Source organism: Vidua chalybeata, chromosome 9 (genome assembly GCF_026979565.1).
Source record: "Vidua chalybeata isolate OUT-0048 chromosome 9, bVidCha1 merged haplotype, whole genome shotgun sequence".
Taxonomy (NCBI): Eukaryota; Metazoa; Chordata; class Aves; order Passeriformes; family Viduidae; genus Vidua; species Vidua chalybeata.
The window spans coordinates 18,945,661-18,968,583 of NC_071538.1; the positions used below are offsets into that span (position 1 = coordinate 18,945,661).

Below are 22,923 nucleotides of genomic sequence, written 5' to 3' on the forward strand. Positions count from 1 at the left end.
CTTTACTAACTGCTTTTGCTAGGTTCCAATCTCTAACCCAAGATTTCTCTAAGTACTGGCAGAGGGCAGAGCAGTAAGGAAACCTGAGTTCATTTTCAGATTTGACAGAACTGTTTGATTCAGAAAGAGGCACTCCTGAAAGCTAACCAATAAAATAGCAGCAAATTCAGAAAACATCAGCATCTTGTACACAACCAAGTTGATTGCACATTTTAAGGGACGGGGGCCCTTGGCAATCAGTTAATGCTGAACCTTCTGCAGTCTGCAGAAGAGTTTTTTGGGTTATCCAGGGCCCCAGAGCACACACAGAAAGACTAACATTGCCCCAAACAAGTTCTGCAAATAAACACCAGGAGAAAAGTGGACTCTTCTGTCAGCAGTAGAAGACAGTAATGTTCTGTTCTAGATCACACAGTTACAGAAAAGACAATTGCAGAAAATCTTTGCTAAGAGCACAGTGTCTTGGTTAATGGTAGCAATTTCAGTTACAGACACAAGCTAGAGATTAGGCCACAGCAACACATTGCACAGACTGGGATGGGAAGAAAATTCACTGTCCCAAATACATTTCATCAATAGAAGCATTAAAATGTGCAGAACCTGGATGCATCAAAATCCTGACACCAAAAAAAAAATCTGTTCTAGACACTTAGCTGCAGCCAAAGCAAGGCAAAATGGCATTCACTGTCAACACCAACAACAAAAGTTTAATTGTTATGAAGGTAAATACTAGGCAGGAGAGTAAAATAAACAAAAAAAAAAAAAAAGGAAAAAACAGAAAACTGACACTTATCTCACTCATATCAGGGCAGCATTTTGAATTGCCTTTGCTATTTGAAACACTAACAAGCCAGAACCTGCAGAGAACACTATTAGTAGTTAAGAACACACAGCAGACAGAGTCCTAGCCAGCACACTGACATCATCTACTAAAGAGTGGCTTTTTAAGAGAGCAAATAGTGCAGAGACAAAAGTGGAACATCTAATATAATAGTACACTCACTCCAGGAACTGTCAGCACTCCTGGAAGTTTCTAGAAATACCTGATTAACATTTATGCACTACTATCCTGGAAGTGCTTTTAAGTTCCCCAAAGTCCTCTGTTCTCATTGAATAACGTTTATAAAGAGGCAAGAGGAAAGTACAATCTTTCTATTTGACCATCCCAAAGACAGAAAGTCACCTGAAAAAACCAACTGCAAGGCTCAGTTGCTACATATTTTCTTCCAATTAACATGTGCTTGAAATAAAAGTAAAATTCCATGGCACTGTTTTTGCCTGAATTTGTCCTCTGGATTATGACAATACAACAATACAATACTATACCCCCCAAAAAATAATCTTTCCAGGAACCTTCAGATAACACTTACCATGAAAGTTTTCAACCCCGTAAAGAAGTATTTAACTATAGCAAAAGGAGTAAGTTTAATCGGGACACAGTATAAAACAATTATGTGGGTAAAATCGAAAAGACAGCCAAAAAAGAAAAAAGGATAACAAAGTGCTTTTTAGTAAAGCTGTTAAAGAAAAGACTGTGCCCTATAAGTGTTTTGTGTTAAAATGATATACAAGAGGGAAAACAACAATTACTTTTCTGCAGCTTTTTAGTTTTACATAAATTTAATTCAAATAAATGTGCCAAGTAGAAATCACAGGCTGAATGCATCAAGTTACATGACAAACTCCTCCCTTCTTGACTTCTTTTTATTTAATACTTTTAAACACAGGAATATTTCTTAAAAATTATTTTCATGTAATTCTTTTTCTTATTAACAACAACAGTTGATTCAAGGCCATTTTCATTCCTCCTCAATGTCATTAGCAAACAGAGTTTCTACAGACAATGCACAAGGATCAGTCTTCTCTAACATAACAGAACTTGAGGCAAGAATACAGAATTCTTCACAGCTCTTCTCCAGACACAGCTTCTGGGTCTCCTGTTGGTCAGCCAGCTGCTGTCACATGAATAGCTTTTTTCCCCCCAAAACCTTAATTAGCTAAGACAAGTCTGTTTATGAGGCAGATCCAGATGGCAGGTTTCACTGCAATTTGGAGAATTATCCTTCTCCATACCACTATGTTTTCTTTGCATATATCAGTAGTGAATTTCAATGTGCAGTCATCAATTAATAAGTATCAAGTTGTCATCACTCTGTTGTCTGCAAAGAAAAAAAAATCACAATTCTCCAATCAGCAAGAAATGCAATAGGAAGCATCTACCCATATGAGCTCAGTTTTGATCCTCCTGTTCTCTGCTCTCATTTCCACATACAACTCCAACTCCTGCACTGGGCAATGATGCAAAACCTGCTACAGCAGCAAAATTTCTAGATTTTCACTCCAACCACCAGGCTTGTGCCCTCAGTACTGCACAGCATATTATGGTGTATATTTATTATGCTCAGGCACACAAATCTCTCATTCCACACAGTGACTTGCAGGTGAAACCTGAAGCTAGGGCTGTCTGGAATTCTTGTTAACAGTTGGTTTTCATGTGCCCCCAGCAGTCACTGGGATACCTGCCCCTGATCATCTCTCATGTTCCTTTTTTGGCTATAGGGTCCCCTTCTGCCAGGGTACACCAAAAGTATAAAAATGCATTTCACAAAAACATCAATATGTAAGTGGACAACTATCCTGCTGCTAAAAGGGGATTTGTCACACCAGTTGTGATTAAGTGTTCACATTTTGGTCCTTCTCCCATAGCCTGGCTTCTTTGCACAGTGCCCACAGCCATTCTGTGCACATGAATGGATTATCCTGGACTGTCCAGGAACAGTGACAAGGTCCCTCCTGTCTCTAACAGGGCTCCAGAGGTGTGTTATGTTGCCTCAGAAACAGAATTCAAAGAATAATCTTTCAGATCAGCAAGCACCAGATGAGACATTTGTCCTTAAAAAGGACCACTGCCACAATACCTACAAGAAGACATTTACCAATGTGTTCCCAATATTCTGGCATTATTCTGGTACCAATATTCTGATATTCAAACAGTTTGCCTCAGACACGGCATAGTTTTGGGATTAAGAACCAACCTCTGGCTGAATCACCCTCTCACTTTCTGCTACTACTCCAAGCTTAGTAGCAAAGCTTTTTAGAAACAGACAACTTGAAGCAAATGTTTGTTTTGCTCTAGAACCTTTGGTAGTTTCATGCTGTACATCGCAGTTCTCTCATCAGCTTCTGCATAGCAGTTTTCATAAGAGTATAACAGTTAAAACGTGTTTAAGCTCAGAACTGCTGCCTTTGCATCATCAGCTGACTAAAGATCTAACATGAAGTAAAAGAGGAACAACAACATCCAAATATTAACAGGCTGAATTCTGGATACTCCAGCATTCATGAAGCAACATTTTGCAGTGAGAAGCTAACTGTTGTACGTCTCAGGAAAACACTCATTAAAAACACCCTACTGACCTCCTGCAGCAGCAGATGAATGGAAAAGAAGTTCTGTCTTTTCTGTAGCCAGCACTGCTATTGTCTTTTAGAAATTCATGTAAATCTGTTGCTGGAAAACCACTTTGTTGGTATTTCTGAAAGAAAAAGCATTTCATTTGCAACACATGAGAAGTTATTGGGCATGAAACATTCTAAAATTTCCTCTAGAGTGTGACAGTTAAACCAGATTATTTGGTTCAGTAATTCAATATTGCTGTAGGAAGGAAAGAACCCATTTCCATCCTAGAAACACTACATAGCTTGCTTTGTTCCACCAACAATGTACGTCACAGAAAATTCACACTGTTCACAGATTCTCTTATGTTTTTTTGTTGCCCTCAAGGCTAAGCAAGTGATCTCAGGCCATAATGGTATTGATTCTCTCTTGTTCAGAGTGAGCTGCTGTGGTCACTGCAAGTGCCCTGGGCTCCTTTTCCCTAAAACCTCTAATTCTGGATTTGAAGGGTTCCGGTGTGTATATTCAATATTGCCATGCTGAAGAAATGCTATGGAAAAAAACAAGTTCAGCATACTGAAACAGCTCCCAATTGATCTGTGTAAAATGCTCTGAAGGCAGAGTCAGTAAAATACCATTTTGCAGATCAGACCATCCAGTAAAGTAAGAAGCACAGACAATTAAGTTATGTTTTGAGGTGCTTCAAAAGTGAAGCTCTTGCTTGGTCTGGAAGTTGCAGTTCATGTCAGACCAGCTTTATTTTGCTGGCCTGTATCTGACACCAAGACAAGAAAGAGATGAGACCTGAAGGGTGTGATCCACATTGCCTTCCCACTGGCCACTGAGGCTACCAGGAACACAAAGGGCAGAGAGCACTTGAGGTCCAGAACAGAAGGCAATTACTGAAAACTGAGGTTCACTTGCAGACAGTCCATACTGGAAATGGATGGCACAATTTTAACTTGAATGAGAAGTAGTGCACCTCTCAGAAGACATTTCCTTTTAACCACACATTTCTAAGCAGCACATTAAGGAGGCCTGGACACATAAATTATTTCAGAGTTATCTGCTTGAACCTTTCCAAACTCCTGCCAAAGACACATCTCTGAGATGTCAGCAAACCCAGCCACCCTTCCAGTTTTGCCACAGACTAAATGAAAATATTTTAATAATCTCATCACACATCAGAAGCAATAGTAGATGGTATGGTGTTGAGCAATTAACCAGAATGAATGCAAAACTGAATAGAAGTGTAACAGAAAACAAATGCTTTACCTTTATGGTGTCATAGGAGTCAGTAATGAGTGCAATAAAAAGGCTGAGGATCATGTATATAAACAGACTAATGAAGGAGTACAGATATAATCGGCTGAACATCCACACCAGGGAACTCTTCTGTTGGATTTGAGCAAATGTTGCAAACATATCATCACCATTGACCAAAGAAAAAAGACATTCAGCCACTGTGTTCAGATCTTCAAACTAGAAAATGAGTACAAATTATTAGCAGAATGTGAAGATCAATCAAGACTCAAAGATTGAGTTTTACTCAAAGCAGACAAAAAAGCCAACTCAGGCAATTAAATATTACCACACTTTCCTGTACATTCAGGCCAAAATATACATCAGTAATACAAACATGTAGAACTATCATCTTGACTAAGCACGATGTGTTGAGATCAGACATAAGAATATTTATTATCAAGAAATTAAACTTGTGATGTTCAACAGGCAGAATAGTCAATAACTGACCACCACAGAAAGCTACTGAATTATAAGCAATTGTAGACCTGCAGAAAAGTATCATTCCATTTCCCAAAGCACAGCTGAAAGTGATTTCACAGAATCTATGCAGTAAATTAGTGGTAGTATGCTGGAAGCACAATCCAAATTCTCTGGCTTCCCCACTCTGCAGCATTACTGCAGTATGGGTAACAAATCAATACTGTGTTAAGGGGCTCGAGTCAGCACATAGCCTTCAGAACTCAAATGGTCTAAACTGAATTAACAATCTGTCACTCAGAAAGCCCTCTATGAGCTGTAAGTACAAGCTATAGCTTTATTATGAAGCTACTGGAGCACACCCTGTACAAAAATCATGGTTTAATTTCAAGGATAGTCTCTTAAACACCAAACTCCATTTCCCCAAACTGGAATGCATCCTGAGGCTAAAACCTTTTTTATCTACTAGGTAAGCCCACTTCCCATTTTGCTCTGCCCTTCCAAATAACTGGATTTCTTAACTATAATTTATTGGACAATATGAATTAATAGCCACATTAAAACATTGTGCATTATCAATGAACTAACACAATTGTGGCCCCATAATGAAAACAAGATATTAAGAGGTATATGCCTGTAAGGAGAATATATTAGTGCACAGGAACAGCAGATCTGGTTTACGTCTATGGCTTATTTTATTATTATTTTTTGAATTGAATTTTAAAGCCATTGTGAAACTCAGCAGTACATTATCCAGGAAGAAAGGAGGCATGGCACAGGTAATTTTTGAGCAACTCAAGTTTTGATGCACTGACACAAAGACAGACCTTCTAAGGGACTGCTCACCTGGAAGCCCCTGCACTGACATAGCACAAAATTCAGGACACCCACTCCCTCTCTCTGACTATAGTAGAGGGTGTATTTCTGTATTTTTGAGCATAAGGAGCTCTCCCGTGTTTGTTCCCCTCTGGGAGGACTCCTCCCATCTCTTCCCAGCATGGCTCGGTGGCTGGAGAGCCCCGGGCAGCCAGCCCTGGGCTGGCCTGCCTTGCACAGTGCCACATTGCCTTCCTGTGGGACACTGGGGAACTGGCAGAAACAGGAATCCTCCACAGCTCCAGCTGCTTTCCTTGACATTGATACATGATATTTAGGCAAGAGGTAACATTTTCATAGATAAGCATGTTGTTGACTGTCCTTCCTTTGGCTCAGATAACGTACTTGTTGCAGGGAAGTTACAACAGTAATTATGCTGTGCCTTATAATGTTATAAACAACTGAGCCTCTAATGTGGCAAAAGATCTCACTGCATCCAGCATCCCCCAGAGAAATGGATTGTCATCAGCTGGGAACATGCAGACTGAATACCTGCATTGCTCAAAGGAGAGAATTACAGTGAGTTAGAGCAATGCAAGCTCTGGGGGCAGAGGAAGCTGAATCAAGCTCTGCAGCATGTCTCTGTTACAGACACACTGTGTGCACCCAGAGATGAGGAATGAGAACTCAGACATTTGTTAGTCATTAAAGGACATTTAGAATTTGCCATGACAGGAGTCTGCCTCTGTTCAAACTGTCACATAGAGCCAAGAGGAAAAGCAAACAAGCTTTAGGGTTGTTTTGGCTTGTGTTCTAGAATATACTGGAATGCATTATATATATATATTCTGCACCCAGGTTTCAGACAAGACATACCAGGCACACACTTTGATACTAACCTTAAGAAAACAAACAAACAAACCCACAACACACCCCCACACAGGAAGCAACAAACAAGACAGGCATTCATCCATCCCTTTATGAGTCACAATTTAGGAGCTGAAGTTACATGGCACGGAAAAGATGTGGAAAAACAAGGCCAGAGCCAAAGAAATTAAAAAAAAAATGTACAGGGAACTATTTAGTGCCTCTTTAACCCAGCTGAAGTGAGATTGCCAGAAGAGGGCAGAAGAGGCAGACCAATGCACGTGGCCTGGGCAAACAAACAGCACAAACACCTCAGCACAAACAGCCTGGTGCTGGAGATCACTGTGCTGACTTCGAGCACACAGTAAAAGCAAGAATAGTTGTTTTGTTAAAAGGAGCAGGTAGAAGGAGGTACAGATGGAATGAGAAACACTCCCATGTTCACATTACAGCTTTTAAACAGACATTTTCATTTAAGACACATTTCTGTTTGTTTGGTTAGGAGCTATACACACACACACAGATATTCCCATCATTACACCACAAAAGGAGGGATACTGCTGATGTACCTTCTCATGATAAGGTCCCAGGACAATCCAACCACAGAAAGTATAGCCAAGATAGATCATCCCAGCACAACAACAAAACCTTAGCACTTTCGGCAGCGATGCCTGCATAGTTAAGATGAGCACCTACAAGTCAAAGTGCAGCAGAGAAGAAGGGGGGAAAAGCAAAAAAATTAGAGAGAGATCTGGAAAAAAAGTGACATGCATATGTATATATAGCAATGCTTTAATTGTTAGACATTTGATTCTCTCCTTACATTGTAGGTTTGAAAATATCCCAGGTATCGGATGACTCCAACCCAGACAAACAAAGTTGATGTTCCAAGTAAAATGCTGCAGACATCATAACTTGTGAGGTTCTGAGGGATCCAAACAGAGCAGGTGGTCAAGTTACAAAGCAGTAGATATGTCAGCTTGACAGCTATTCAAGTTCCAGCAGCTCAAACAAACAAAGCAGGGCAGTCTAATACTGAAAGCCTGTTGCTACATCACAAAAATCAGATCAATGTGAACTGCAGTTATTTACTGGGATCATTCAAACACAACAGTGCTGCAAATGGAAGTACACCTATGCTGATATTCTGGAAATTTTTCATGAAGTGCAAAGTCTGGAAGAAAAAAAGCCCTTTGTTTGGCTGCAACACAGTTTCAAAATTAGATTGAATAATTCAAAATTTTTGTTTAAAAAGAAGATTACTAATTGCTATTAGGCAAAGAAGCTCTTGTTCACTATTTAAAAAACATGAGCTATCATTTACGTGAAAAGTGACCCTTGGGGCTACAGCCCTTTCTGTGCATTTACATCTCTGAACAGGTTCTCTGCCAGCAGTTCAGAACCTGAGCATTGTTTTTACTACAACAGAATCTACTTGCACTTTACTTTAGAAGGCTAGAACTGGTTACAGTAAGCACAAGAGAGCCATCTAGCTCAAGTTTTCCTACCCTCAATCCCCACTTCAACCTACAGCCAGTGATTCCCAAGTGCTTCTTCTGAAGGCCACTCTGGGATCTGCCCTTTGAGCCTCAGTACACATGAAGCAGGAGCAGCACACTACCTACTCTGTTTTTCCCAGAATACAAAGTTTTGTGAACACATGAACTGTTGACACACAGCTATTGAAGATAAAATAGAATAAAGAAAAAAAGAAAAACCAACCCCAAAAGCCTCCTGAAGAGCTGCCAGCTGGACAAAGCACATTGATTTCAGCAGGCCCCGGCAGGGAGGTCAGGGATGAGCAGGTCACACTGTCTGTACCTTTGCTTGCCAGGAAAGCAAGCTGTGACAGCCATGTCACACAAGCCATCAAGACCCCTGTTTCATTCAAGGGGATGACTTGTGGTATCCCAGTCCTGTACGTGCTACTTCTTACAGAAAGAACCACTCAAATTGTTGGGTCTTTCTGTTAGGAACTGTCTACCTACAGGTCCCAATACCAGGGATTAGGGGTCTTAGTATTCTGGAAATAAGATGTTTAAATAGCTTACATGGTCTTACTGAAAGTAGTTATTAGATAAACGAGGAAATGGACTAAAATAAGCAAACAGATGGCTATTGACTATTATACTCACTTCCCCTTGTCCCCAAATTAAAGCACATTACACATGGTTGTAGCAAGATTAGTATTTTAGCTGAAGTATGAAATTCTTACCTTGGCTTTTATTTCCATTTTTAGGATTGACCCAATGATTGTCATCACGTCACTGATAATTACCAGGACATACCACCCATTCAGGAACTCCAGGCGATCAGCGTAACAGACACGGCGCTTGTATTTCTCCAAGAAGAAATTCACAAACCTCTATTGACAAGCATTTAGATGTTTAGTTACAGGTCCCCTGGGATGAAAAACGTGGCAATGTCCAAGTTTCACACAACCCCTTCTCCTATAGTATTCACTGGAATAGTAGTTTAAAGCTAATTCTCAATAGCAACAGAAATAAATAGGAAAAAAAATTAAGATGGATTTAGGCCAGGGAAAATGAACTTTCCACAGAACACTTGGTTTCATAACCTAACTATAGCCTGTTATTCCCTTTACCATAGGTTCTATCCACCTATAACAGAGCAAGGCCACCCAACTAAAAGAAGTGAAAAAGAACTTAAATGCAACTACAGGGCAAGAGCTCTCATTTCCAATAGAGCAAACAATATCACCTCTATGCCCAGCACAGCCCATCTGCTTTCACTTGCTCTTTTTGCTCAGGAACAAATGTGAAGTGCCTATTCCTGAGAGCAGTTTGACAGTGCCTCTGTTGAATCATGTACTCTTGACTCTTGGTCTTGTTTCCAAGCTACAAAAAAGATATATTGAGCTAGATAAACAAGTATTTGTGTTTTCATAGCCTACCTACCCTGGACTCTTCTTCTAAGTCTCATGAGCCACATGCTTACAAAAAAAAAAAAAAAAAAAAACACAAAAAAAGAAAAAACCAACAACCCAGCCAGAATTAGTCTATGTGCTGTGCTTTACATTTTCTCTGGTTAGAGCTGGCTTTGAGGGATGTTCATTAAGGCATTAATTTATGACTAGACCTCTATGGAAATTCTACTCTGAAGCCAGGGAAGAAAGATTTGTGATTTGGAGGTGCAGGACACCTGCTTGCAGCACAAAAACTCAGAAGTAATTTTGTCTAAAATTCTGGGGGGGGCGGGGGGGGGCAGTGGCAGAAGTCTCCTTTTTTTGTCCATTGAAAGATACAACAAAATATTTCAAATTACAGCAGTACCCAAACAGAAATAAAATCCATTCACATTTAGCAATTGTCCACCTACATATCCTTTCTAGATTACAGTAAGAGGGACATCTTGCGACAGATTTCTCACTTTAACACTCCACGTTTCAAAAGGTACCCCTTCACGAGACCAGCAGCAAGGACAGCAGAGACCAAAGATCTTGAGCACTTAAGGTCGTGAGCACTGTGCTTACCTTTTGTAGTCTCCAGGCAAGAACAATGGACCGTGTGCAGAGGATGAGAGAAGCCAAACAACTTAATATGACAAATCCATCAAAAACTAGAATATACTGAGTGTTTTTCTGGAGAACTGTAAAGAGCCAAGGAAATAAAGTAAGGTCAGTCTTTCCACATCTCTTTTAATGCAAGTTATGTGACATTTTGTAACAATTCATGCTCAAATACTCTCACCCCATAAGCAGATGGGTTACAAGCTGTATTCTTCCTGCAAGCATATCTTGAACACAGCTCAGCAGAGAATGATATCAAGGCAGTCATGGAGACTGGGCCACAAGAATGAAAAATATGTTCAAGTTCTTCAAAATAAATTCAAAAATGTGTACATTAATACAGGTATCCTCCTTTTTACATGTCCATCTGTGCTTCCACAGTGTTACAACTACATGAGGCAAAAGAAATGCAGATTTGGTCTGTATCAACACCATTAAATGTAAAAAAAATTCCCATCTTAGTCTGCAATAAGAAACTTGTTGGACTTTCTTTTCATGTTTTCTTTTCATCCACAAATTTAAAAGCCATCATGTGAATGCAAATTAGGTGTCTTCCTTTGCTTCCTCACATTAATAGTCCCTATCTTTTCCATAGCATACATTTTTAACTAAATGAAAGAGGCCAACACTCATTTTTAATTGTTGCAATAGCCCTTCAGCTCACCTTTATTACTGAATTATGCATGCTCCCTCAGCTGGTAATTAGACACAAAATAAACTACTCAGGAACAGGTAGTTGAAAGACAACCACGAGAAATTACTGGACAGAGATGCAAGCCAAGGCACTCTGAGGTTATTAAGAATATTCGATAAATTACCACTTTAATATGAGTACAACACGGCATTATCAGAGAAAACCTGGCTTTGCTGAGGCAAAAGGCAGGCCACTCGACATATTTATTAATCAAGGCAAAGAAGCACACCATAGGCAAATATAGCACACCAAAAAATATTGTTCCATCACAGTCCTTTACAGCAAGTCAGCACATGGGAGAAGCAGTTGCATAGTCTGTTACAGCCACTGTTTCTTTAAGGGCCCTTTAGTGCACGTTCCTGAGCTGTCAGACCAAGCCTTAACACTAAAAATACATGGCAGATGCCAGCCTTTGTTCATACACATCATTTTATCTACCAGCAGTGGCAAAAAAAAAAAAAAGCCAACACAAAAAAAACAAATTTTCAGAAATAGTATCCTACAATCGGTTAGAAGAAAACAAAATTGAAAGCTGTAGGAGGCTTCAGTTGGAAATTTATCCAGTGTTAGTGGATTAAATTGAGTTATCTCAGAGCAGCACAGCAATTAAACATCTATGGAAGAAACATTCCTCCTCCTTGCTCATTTGAGGTGGAGCTCACTGCTAACACACACCAGTATGCAGAGATGATCACGTCATCTCACAACACCCTCACAAAAAGAATTATTTCCCAGCTCTTGATTAGCAAGAGGCAATGAATTGCATTAGGCAAGTTGCATTGTTTTACAGGCAGGGGGATGGACAGGCTGGAAATGCCTTGCTGGACAGACTGCTACAGACCAGGGAAAGCAAAGGGAGACCATAACTGCTGTTCTGCAGACACACATGCACCATACTTACCCGAGTTAAATATGTGCCAGTCTTTGCATTCCTGAATGTCAGTGTCACTATCAAGATAGACCTTGATTTTTCCACTGTGGGCTCTATTATTGAAAGTTATCTGAAAATACAGAGCTAGATCAGAAACAGGAGTAGCAAGATCGCATTCCAGAAAAAATAAATCCTGCTAAGTGCCTTGGACACAACATGTATTAATATTGTCGATCAGATAGGTTTTAAGAAAGTTGTCACCATAAATGATGGCGTAGATGACATGTATTGCCTTATGAGCAGTATTCCAAGAGGCCAAACTTCACACTTAGTCTTTAGATGAAGAACAACTCCTTATCCCTTTCTCAGGTTACAAAGTTACCAACTGGAATATGTTACAAAGCAACACTGTCCCACGGCAACACCACTTCAGCAGCCTTTGGGAAGGAAGGATAAGGGCCAGGACATGCCCAACTGTGCTTCTCCTGCAGGCCAGATACGAGGATCACACCTACACCTTAACCTAAGCTCTCATAGACAGGGCTGGAAGTGCCACAGCTCATTTTCACTTACAGTATTTTGAAATGCATAGCAGTCAGGTAATTCACGGGCATGGATTGTCTGAAGAGCAATGCCTTTCAGCTTGAAGGAGATTTCAACCTGTATAAGCCTGGATATTTGAAAAAGTGTACAAATATATTTAAATATCACAGAAATATACGCAAACTGCACAAATCAGAATCCACCATATTAATATGAAAGAACAAGTTGGAATAATTTTTAAAAACCCATCATTTTACCTGTAAAATTCAAGATTGAAAAAAGAAGAATTCAGCTTCAGTTCTGCCTTCTTACCAGTTAGTTCCTTTGGCTTTAGAAGGATACATTCTGGAAAGACAAGAGGAAAATATGTTATCATAAAAACTTCACATTGAAAGTACCATTAAACTGAGATGATCAGTGTGTATAGCAAGTCCTAATCAGGCAAAACATTAATTTTGAGCAAACCTATTCAGAGGCCCAGCTAGTGGGGTCAGAAGTAGGTGTGTGTACCAACTCATGAGCAGCTAGCAGCCAGGGCTCAGCTCTGAGAGGCACTAAGGGCACCCACCCATGGAAGGCACAGACTGACCAGCATCCAGAATTCCCTATTTGAACCTCCTGCACAGAGGAGATGTGTTTAAAAGAACAACAAAACACCACCTCACCATCAACTACAAAAATTTGTAGGTGGTTGAAGAGAACCTCTTATAACCACAGCTGTCTTTTCTAGACAGGTGCTAAAAACCAAGAGGGAAATAGGCAAGAAGCATGGTAATGTTCCTGTCATTGCCACACAAAAAGCTACTGGTTTTAAGCTTTAGAACTAGAATTCAAGTACTCCACAGCGAGACATTTTAAGTACAACAATACTGTACCTGTTTCAATAGAAACATCTATGTTCAGTGTATCATTGGAAGGAAGCATTGTGCCTCTCTTGTACTGTTGTTTACAGATTTTTAAGCCTGATTCTTCATGTTCATAACCAAGTGTCCCCAGAGATATGTTCTTTAAGTGCCTGTACTAGTTTAAAAACAGAAACAGAAGTTAGAGAAAACAATTTTTTTTTTTGCATTAGATAGGAAACTGAAACTTCAAAGTTATATATATCAATACAGGTTTTTAAATTAAAAAAAAAAAATCTTTACTTTTACATAAAAGTTTCCCAGTCAATTTATAGACAAGAGGGCTGCTGGCCACTAATTAGTAGTGATCAGCATCCTGGTGACACAGTGACCAGCCCTGTGCCTTCTGGGCTGCCTGCAGGTGATCACCCACGAGTCAGAGAGCTGTTCATTAGAAGCCTGGCACAGACTTCAGGGCAGCATTACTGCTAACCACACACCCCCAGGGATATCTTCACCTCATGAAAGTGGCAGTTTTCACACCACCTGAAACTCCATCGTTGTACACGTGATCCAAGTCACGGTTCTTATCAAAGCCACACCAAGATCAAGCCCAAAGCAGCTCCCCGTGTGACTACAGAAGAGGGAAGCCATGCATTCACTGTAAAACCAGCAACCAGGGAACACACAGAGCTCGAGCAGCCTCCAAAAGTAACTTAACCTGCCCACTTTACACAAGCACAGAAGCAGCTGAAAACATGCCTGTGAGAAGGCACTTTCCTTTGCCACTTACTCCAAAATACAGCACAAGTCACCTTCTTCATTTGCAAGATACACTTGAAAACAAGGACTAAAAGTGGGAGCAAATAAAGCTGTGCCAAACCAAGCATTGTCCAAACATTGTCCCTGAGCAACACTGAGAACTACATCCCAGCCCAGTCCCCTCCAGACTTGCTTTCCAGCCTTGGTGTCCACTGGAAGCAAGAAACACCCTCTGATCCCTGGAGTCACACCTTCCATTCCTGCACAAGTGAGGCAAGCCCCCAGGGCACAGCCCTTCTGGTGGCCCTTGCCTGCCCAACAGCAATCAGTGCACTAAGCATGAAGGACAGGAGATCAATGACTAACCATGAAGGCAGCTGCCTGCCAGCTCAGTTTCCCAAGAGCTGACACTGTCCAAGAGAAGCCAGACAGACCCACGGCCTTCTGGGGAAGAAGGCATGAACACATAGCAATTCCTTAGTTTTTGTCATTACTTGATCTAGCAAAAGAGCTCAGGGCAGCATACAGCAGTGGTCTGCTCTCAAGAAAGCGTTTAGCTTTCTTGGAGGCCTGAAGTAAATAAACATGGAAAATCAAGCAAGGTTTCCTAAATACTTAAAAATTTGTTCAACTGGCTTTGATAAAGATTAGTCTTTTTTCCTGTTTAGCCTGGATTTCTTTATTATGCATCATTCATTGTCATCCCATTTCCCCCTTCCTAGGGGCATTGTGGCCCCTAGCCCATTACAACCAGTAAGTTAACAACCACACACTGCATGTCCAGAACTGGAACTGCACCAGAAACTAACACACATCTATACAAAGCCCTGCCTTGCAGTGCCACTTTGAGTACACAGTTCTGCCAGCCCAGGAGTAAAGCATGGCCTCACCCTGCTCAGAGCAAGCCACATCTGACTAAGGCAGGTCAAGTGAGTGGAAACAGCACTTAGTCACAGCTCCTCATCCCACCGAGGACATCTCCAGATCACTGCATGCAGCAGCTGCTGCCCCAGCCACGTGTGCTCCCAGGCTCTGCCCTCCTGACAGCTCAGCACGAGGTGCTGGGCTACCCACGTGCCACTTGCAAACAGCACTATGAAACAACAAAAGCAAAATTCCTGTTTATAAATCTCCAAACAGCCTCAGAGCTGGCAGCAGAATATCCTGGTCGTGCAGCCTCTGCCACAGGGCAGAGCACAAGAGTAACAACCTCACACAGCTGCTTCATAATAGCAACTTCAGCTTGAACCCAGCAGAGAAGTGAGGGAAACCTGTGTACTCTTCCAAGTGTAAATGTATGCTTGGGCTTTTGTGTTGGTGGTCTGTTTGGGATTTTTTTTTTCCCAAAGTGCTAAAATATTCCCAGTGGCATATTACATAGAGGCTAAAATTTGGTTTTTACAACTCCAGCTTTGCTGTGCACAATTACTATTTTCTGTAATGTCATATCCTTCTGCTTCACCCACCCAACCATTTCAAAAACCCAAGAACACAACCAGAACACCAAATCCTGTGTCTTCTAATTGCCCATCTCAAAATTAAAAAAAAAAAAAAAAGCTTTGCTTTTAGCTTAAGAGTCATCTAGATTGGCTCTTCCCACAAGGCACTCTCTAAAGTCAGACAAAAAAAAAGGCAGTAGTAGTCAATGTTGACCTGAAAGCATGCTTTTTGAATTCTTACATGTGATATAAAAGTCTCAGGAATGCCACAAGACACTAAAGAACTCAGATTTCACAATTTAAATCTCCTTAAATGATATGAGTACATTTACACCACACAAACATTTTATGAAGAGACCTTTTTCTGACGCCTGGCTCATTCTTGAGGATATAAAGCTATTATTTCTCTACTGTCTTGTATCTGGAATTCACCTCAGCCTTAGTGCCTACAAAAGAAGGAAAGTGAAACAAAGCAAGCAAGGAAGGGAAAAAAAAAAAAAAAAAAAAAAAGAAAGCATGGTTTATTGCAGAAAGAGTGGTAATATGGAGAGTTCAAAGAAAGACTGAGAAAACTACTTCACCATTCATTTCAAATGCCAGGAATGAGAGTCTTAGGCCTTGTCCAGCACATTTGATCTGCTGGTGGCTCTGCTGTAGCTTACAGGAGAGGCCAGGAGAGGAGCAAGCCCCCAGGAGTGGGTGAGGAGTGACAGAGGTTTGGCCCTTCACAGCCCTGCAGCTCTCAGATGCTGCTGGGCACAGCTGCAGTGGCAACACTGCTTTAATCCAGGTGCCAGAGCTCATGTGCCAAGGCCAGTGGAAATGGAAGGTGGTTTGAAGCCACTTTTTATTCATCCAGGGTTAGTAATTTCTGGGTTTATCATCATCCCCAACACAAGAGACATTTCATATTCCAGAGTCTTCCATCTCATGACTTCCAAATGTATTACTGTTAAATACAAAAACATTTACAGAATTTTCATTCACTTTTCTCTGACAATTGTAAAGGGGTTCTTCTTTAAAATATCATCCCTAACCAGGGTGAATGCCTCTATGCTCCTAAGTACCATATTCCCCTTTTTGCGGCCTCAAGCCCTCACTACAAAGCTGCAATTCAGGAGAGCTGTTAAGGACATGCTTTTTAAAAGCAGCATAGGTATACTGAGGCTCAAGGCCTTCAAAGTAAGACCTAAACCAAGGTTCCAGTTCATGCAAGATGACCAATTTTCAAATTTTCTGGATTTTGGTATTAAGAACTACCTGAGCAAAATTCTGATTTGAATTCATCTCCAAGAGACAAAAACTTAGCTACAATACAAACTTGAAGACACTCCATTTACACTGATTAAGTGAAATACCAAAATGAAATCCAAGAATGGAAACAGAAAATCAGAAACTTAGCAGAAGTTTATAGCTGTAGCTTCAGCTTTAACACAATTATAAACACACACTCACACCTACCTGATTAATAACATAAAAAATGCTATCGTAAGCATCCTGTTGTGTATATATACTGCAGCTGTAGTCATCTTCATCAGTTCCAGAATAGCCTTTCAGGAACAGGTGTTTAAAAGCAACAGTGTTTTCCTCCTTGAATGAGACCACCAGCTGGTTACTCAAACCAAAAAAAACAAGCTGACAAGAGACAAAAAAGAAATGGATTTGAATTTTGAACAGTGTTCAAGCAGCAGCATTTTGGAAACAGCTTTAAATTACAATAAATACAAACCAGACAGATGCCTGTTGCTGTAACTTTGGCAGGAGCAGAGAACCCATTAACCAATGGCATAAGAGTCCCAAAGCCAAGGTTCTCACATGCAGGGGAAGTGAAAACAGAATCTAACTGCAGCAACTGAGCAGACAGCTACATCACTTGCAGCTTTTACATATCATGGACCAACAACTCCAACTGGGATTTGCAAAAACTTCCTTGGAGGATGCAAATGGCAGACAGGCTAACTTAACAGCACACCCTGCTACCTCTGAAGTGTTCTGCTTTGCTATGGACAAATTCCTGCACCTTTCCTACTTCTGGCATGGCACAGGATTAGAGCAATAAAAAGCCTCACCTGCCTGACCCAGGTGCTGCTTGAGGAAGCTATAACAAGCAGGAACAGCAAACAGCAGAGTTCCTACTGAAAACTTGTGTTCCCCTGCCATTTGGATGGTCCCATTTCCACCACCACCACCACCAAGGGAAACATAAACAGAGCCTAGAAACTGCTTGGTTTTCCACAAGAGCTTCTTTACAGGCACAGTAGCAGGAGGATATCCCCAAGCCACGGCCATGTGCCTGACATCTGAGCAAAACCAAGGGGTGACAAGAAAAGTCTCAAGCAGCAGTCCAGAAAATCTTGTGGCCTTTGAAGACCAAGCAGCAGAGCACCCCTTCTGCTCACAAAGGACAGTGGGAGACTGGGGCAGCAGACAGAAAAATTTCATGTGCAGTGATACCCCCAGAAATGGAAGTCAGTAGGCAGACAGGTGGCAGTACTGAACCCTTACAGAGACATGTGAAGTTGTGCTTTGTGTCATCATTCACATGCAAAGTCTATGGTCCTGTCTTTGAAGGAAGAGGAACAACCCAGCACGTATATTTAGCTGTTCTTGCAAACTGTCAGATGTCTGTCTTACACTTCAAAGGTTCAGAAAATGTAATTTCTACCTGTGTGTGTGTCCCATTTTGCTTCCCTCCACATGCAGTCACTGTTAGAGGACTGTAAAATAACCAAGTGCACTGTGACACCGGTGCAGTTTACAAACACCCTTTTCTTTGCCTCCACGTAGTATCTCAAACAGTACACGACTTTTCAAATGCATTATTTGATGACAGAAGAAAGAGGCACATCCAATTCCTGCAGCCCAGCCACCCCATCTTTATCAGACACCACTGCATCTTCACAGTGAACTTTAATTTTCTGATTAGATACCAGGAAATATCACTTTTGAAACAGTCCGGTGAAACTGTAATCTAAGAATGTACCAAAAGGCAGTACTGTGACAACAAACCTGAAGAGAGTGCTGAATTTAGTGGGAAGAGTAATTTGTTTTAAAGTATGTCAAAAATGGCAAAATGTCTGATCAAACACTGCTCTAAAAATCTCCAGGAGGCTTTTATAATTTATGTTATTCTTGCCCCCTTGAAACACCTTTGACAGTATTTTTCCTTTATGGACTGAAGTGGGAGGTTCCAGCCAGTAAGAAGTACCCAGGGATGGTAAAAGCCCAGCAGCACAGACCTGCTTCACTTGCACATCACTGCTACTGTAAGAGTAAAACCAGAGGATTACCTGTGTCGTAACCATAAGTATCTTCAAAATCTGCAGAGCCAATTTCCATGGTATCTGACGTCTTGCTCTGTATTTTTCACATGGGTTCATGAAGTAAAACTTCAAATCCTCTTTCAAAGCAGTCTCTTTTAGATCTAAATCTGACTGAGTCATCATATTTCTGCTTCAGAAAACATACTAATTAGAAAACAGCAGAATATGTTTGGCAGACAATTTCCTCATTGCAGTATCACCTCAGATCACCACATGACATAAATGGTCCAAAATAGTTTTGGGTTATCTTATGGAAATACAAAAATATTTTCCTGTGATCACATCATTAAAATCATTCAAACACATCTGATCATTAAAACACACCATTTAGACAAATAATTAATAGGCATTAAATAAGGGGGGGTCTGTAATAGAAAGAAATGTAGACTTGCTATTACTCTCTTAAAAATCCATTTGAAACAAAGAGGCACAACTGTTAACATATTTGTCTGAATAATCCAAATTCTAGCAGAAGAAAAAGGTGTCTTAAAGATTAAACCAGAGCAGGTTTTGCACACACTTCTGTTATGAATGTGCAGCTTCAAGGGCTAAATTCATAGGCATTTTTTATTTAAATACTTGGGCATGTAAAAAACAGAGGACAGTTGTGTTTTAAATCACCTTAAGGTTCTCCTCTTCAGCTGAATGGGACATTGAAAAAACTTTCCCCATCTCCCAGTCATTTTAACCCCAGACTATGTTCAGTGTATCATTGGAAGGAAGCACTGTCTCTCTCTTGTGCTGTTTTCCAATGTCATAAATTTTCAGAACTTTCCCACTTCACACACAGATCAGAACACACGTGTAATTTTTTTTTCTCTTTACATGTTAAGAGTATCATATCTGACACCAGATACCACTCATTTACCATGGAGAATGTTGTTCCCAATATTCTGAATTTTATAAAGGATAACATTTTGTCTGAGGCTCAAAACCAAAAGCATCGATTCCAAGTTTTCAGATACTTGAAATGCTTTTTCATTTTTACTTTTTGCGTCCTCACCTGTCTGAAGTGCACAGATATTTAAGCTCAAACTGTAGATTACAAAGCACATTTGATTTGCTAGAACCAGCTGTCCAACAAGAAGAGAAATTTCAGTTAAAGAAGGACAGTAAGCCAACACTGTGGTGTTTCCTCAGAAGAGGAAGTGAAAACAACAAAAATTCTATTTTAATATTAAAAGCTCAAAAGTAATCTTTCCCACACAGCCTTAAATCAATCTTTCATGAAGATGATGAGAGGCAGAATTTTGGTTTTTGAAGCAGGAAAAACGTGGGAAGTTTCCAAGAAAGAGAAACTGTGGGCAGCATCCCTATTTAAACTTATAATAAAAGCATACTGGACTAGCTTCAGTAACATCTAAGATACAAAAACTTTCAAAGATGCAAACACACCTGACAGAAGAGCTGTGATAATTACAGCTGTGAGCATTGATTAAGCAAACAGGTACATACCTGCCTCAGTCCTGCACTGGCACCCAAAGACACCACTGCCCCTGTACCAGCCTCTCTCCAACAGGCAGAGGATGTGTGTGGGTACAAGAAGCTAACCCAGAGTGAAAGTGAGAGGACGAGGTGGGAAAGAAAGAGGAACCAGAACAGGGTTAAGCCAAATCTGGTCACATTTTAAAGCATGAAGGTATGACATAAGAACCACTCCAAGACTTCAGCAAAATGCTTCCCCTAAGCTTCTAGTAAAAGCATATCAGAAGTGACAAATCTTTAAAAATAAAAAACCAACCAAACAAAACCAGGCCAAAACCCCCACAAATCAAACAGCAAACATTATAATAAACTTTTTTTTTTATATTCAAATACATACCATGAAAAACATAATGGTTTACTCCAAAGATGTGCATCAAGACCTTACAGCTATTCCAAAGACTTGATATTGATCAATAACAGCACTTTCCCCTTTACACAACTCTCATTTGTGACTAGAGATTATTTTCCTTGGTCTTTAGCCCCCTCTATTAATTAACTGTAGAAATTATGAGCAGGAAATTTGTCAAAGAAAGCAGCACATTTTTTTTGCTTAAGAGAGAGATCGAAGATTCGAGCCTGTATCGCTGTTGGACTGTGTCTTCCAATTAAAAAAACAGGAATTCTCTGGTGCAGTATTTAAGAAAGAATTCCTTTTTAAACAGGTGAAACGGGTAACAGAGCAACAGGTGAAATAGATCAACTGGTTTTGAATTAATTCATTTCTAGGACAGATTAAAAATTACATCCAAATAGACCACATCAAAACAGCAGAACTAGAAGTTTAAAAGCTCCAAGAGATTATCAGTGACTTACCATATTTAAAACAAACCATCTAATTCTACCACATGGTCATTAGCCAAATAATCTAAACCTAATTGAAACAAAGTACCCAGCTCAAGACAGAGCAATGAAGCAATTAAATTCCGCCACACTAGTGTAATTAACACCACTCAATGGGTTTCCATAGTGCGTTTTGGGAAGCACTGACACAATTAAATTTTTTGTTAATGAAGACTAACTGTATAATGCATGCTTAGGTGCACATCCATGTGTCATGTGTCTCATATATCATAACTGTTACTCACTCAGTTCTAACAGCTGCATTGCTGTAACCAACACTTCATTGCTGTAGCTGGTTAGGACAGTCTTGTTCAGCTGTTTTGTAGCAAGGCATTTTAGAGCTCAACATTCCACTCAAGAAAGAGGTTTCAACTGTAAGGACTACAATATAAAGCTACCTACTCATGAAATACACTTGTAGTAGTTAGCTCTTCATCCAGCAGAAAAAGCACCATTGAATCGAGTGGCTAAAGTGCGCTTAGTAAGTGAGCACAGTCACTTTCTTTAATGAGTAACTCACTAGTGCAGCGTCCATCAGAGCTCCGTATCAGCAACATTTATCTACTTGAGCTCTGTATCTTGGACAGGTATTAACGAGAGCCCTGGGGTCCTAAGGGGGCAAGAAGGAGAAAAAAACCGAAAAAAAGGCCATCATTGAGTTCCGATCTACACGTCAGCCTGGGCAACCGAGCTTCACCTTCCCGATCTCTACTAAGCTCAGCACCCTGCCAGAGGACGGCACCGCTTCACTGTCAGAACCGGAGGGGAAAGCCCTCCCGGCAGGGCTCACACCGTGGCCAGCCGCTCGGCTGCCGCGGGAGGAGCGGCCGCAGCCGGGCGCACTCGGAGCGCTCCGCTGCCGGCGGCGGGCGGCACCTACCTTGTGCGGCAGCCCGACACACCAGCGTGCCGCGGCACCTGCGCGACCCCTGCTCGCCGCGGCGGCGGCAGCGCCCTCCCGAGCGGCTCCCCCGTGCCCCCGGTGCTACCGCGGCCCCGGCCGGCGGGATGGCCCGGCCCGAGCCCCGCGCCCGCAGCCGCCGGCGAAGGAGCGCCCGGACCCCACCGCCCGCCGGGCGGGCTGACCCGAGGGCTCGGCACCGCGCCCACCGCGGCCCGCTTCCCTCACCCGCTGGCGGCGGCCCGCCCGCCGGGGAGGGACTTGAGGGGGATCTCCATGGGCCGCGGGGTTCGGCCGCCGCCCGGACGGGGCAGGACTCCGGCGGAGCAGCCCCGGCCCCGCAGCCTGCCCCGCCGCCTTTATGCGCCTGGCGGAGGAGGGCGCCCGCCGCCCACGTGCCCTGCAGCTCCCGCTGCCCCGAGCGGGCTCTGCCTGCGAGAGTAAGGCTCGCTGCTCCCAGGCACATGGCGTGACTCTTGGGGATGTCCCGGGCGGGCTGGTGTGGCTCTTGGGGATGTCGTGTGCAGGGCTGAGGGTTGGACTGAATCATCCTGGTGGGTCCCCTCCAACTCGGCATAATCTCTGATTCTGTCATAACAGTAGTTGCCTTACTGCCAACTAGTAGTTGTAGACATGGCAATAACATGCAGGGAAGACTGCAGGTGAGATTAGCTACTACAGAGTTGGTTTTCTTGCGGGTCAAGCGGTATTTAGTTCCTCAGAGGATGTGGTTTAATGCAGTTACTCCAAACTAGGGCATTCAACACAGAATGTAGACTCATAAGAGGCACCATTGCAGCAAGTGAGCTCTCCACCTGCCCACACAGTGGGCATGGGCAGCGCAGGATTCTTACATAATGCTCTCAGATGATGCTGTATTTGGCTGTGGTCACAC

The 22,923-nt window shown here is 41.7% G+C and overlaps 1 protein-coding gene across 2 annotated transcripts; it reads right to left on the reverse strand.

The window, feature by feature from the left end:
* Window positions 1-1,670: 1,670 nt before the first annotated feature.
* MCOLN2 (mucolipin TRP cation channel 2) lies at window positions 1,671-22,363 on the reverse strand. 2 transcript variants are annotated; one of them, XM_053950320.1, is made up of 14 exons: window positions 22,257-22,363; window positions 18,770-18,929; window positions 16,941-17,114; window positions 13,312-13,456; window positions 12,694-12,781; window positions 12,467-12,563; window positions 11,924-12,023; window positions 10,293-10,408; window positions 9,015-9,164; window positions 7,623-7,724; window positions 7,369-7,491; window positions 4,670-4,876; window positions 3,418-3,533; window positions 1,671-2,159 (listed from the first exon to the last, which is right to left on the reverse strand). In XM_053950320.1, exons 1-14 carry the CDS (start codon window positions 22,304-22,306, stop codon window positions 2,123-2,125), a joined length of 1,665 nt encoding a protein of 554 aa, XP_053806295.1. In that variant the 5' UTR covers window positions 22,307-22,363; the 3' UTR covers window positions 1,671-2,122. The 2 variants fall into 2 exon arrangements, with proteins under 2 accessions (XP_053806295.1, XP_053806296.1); XM_053950321.1 differs by lacking the exon at window positions 22,257-22,363 and adding an exon at window positions 22,008-22,044.
* Between the last annotated feature and the right edge of the window lie 560 nt (window positions 22,364-22,923).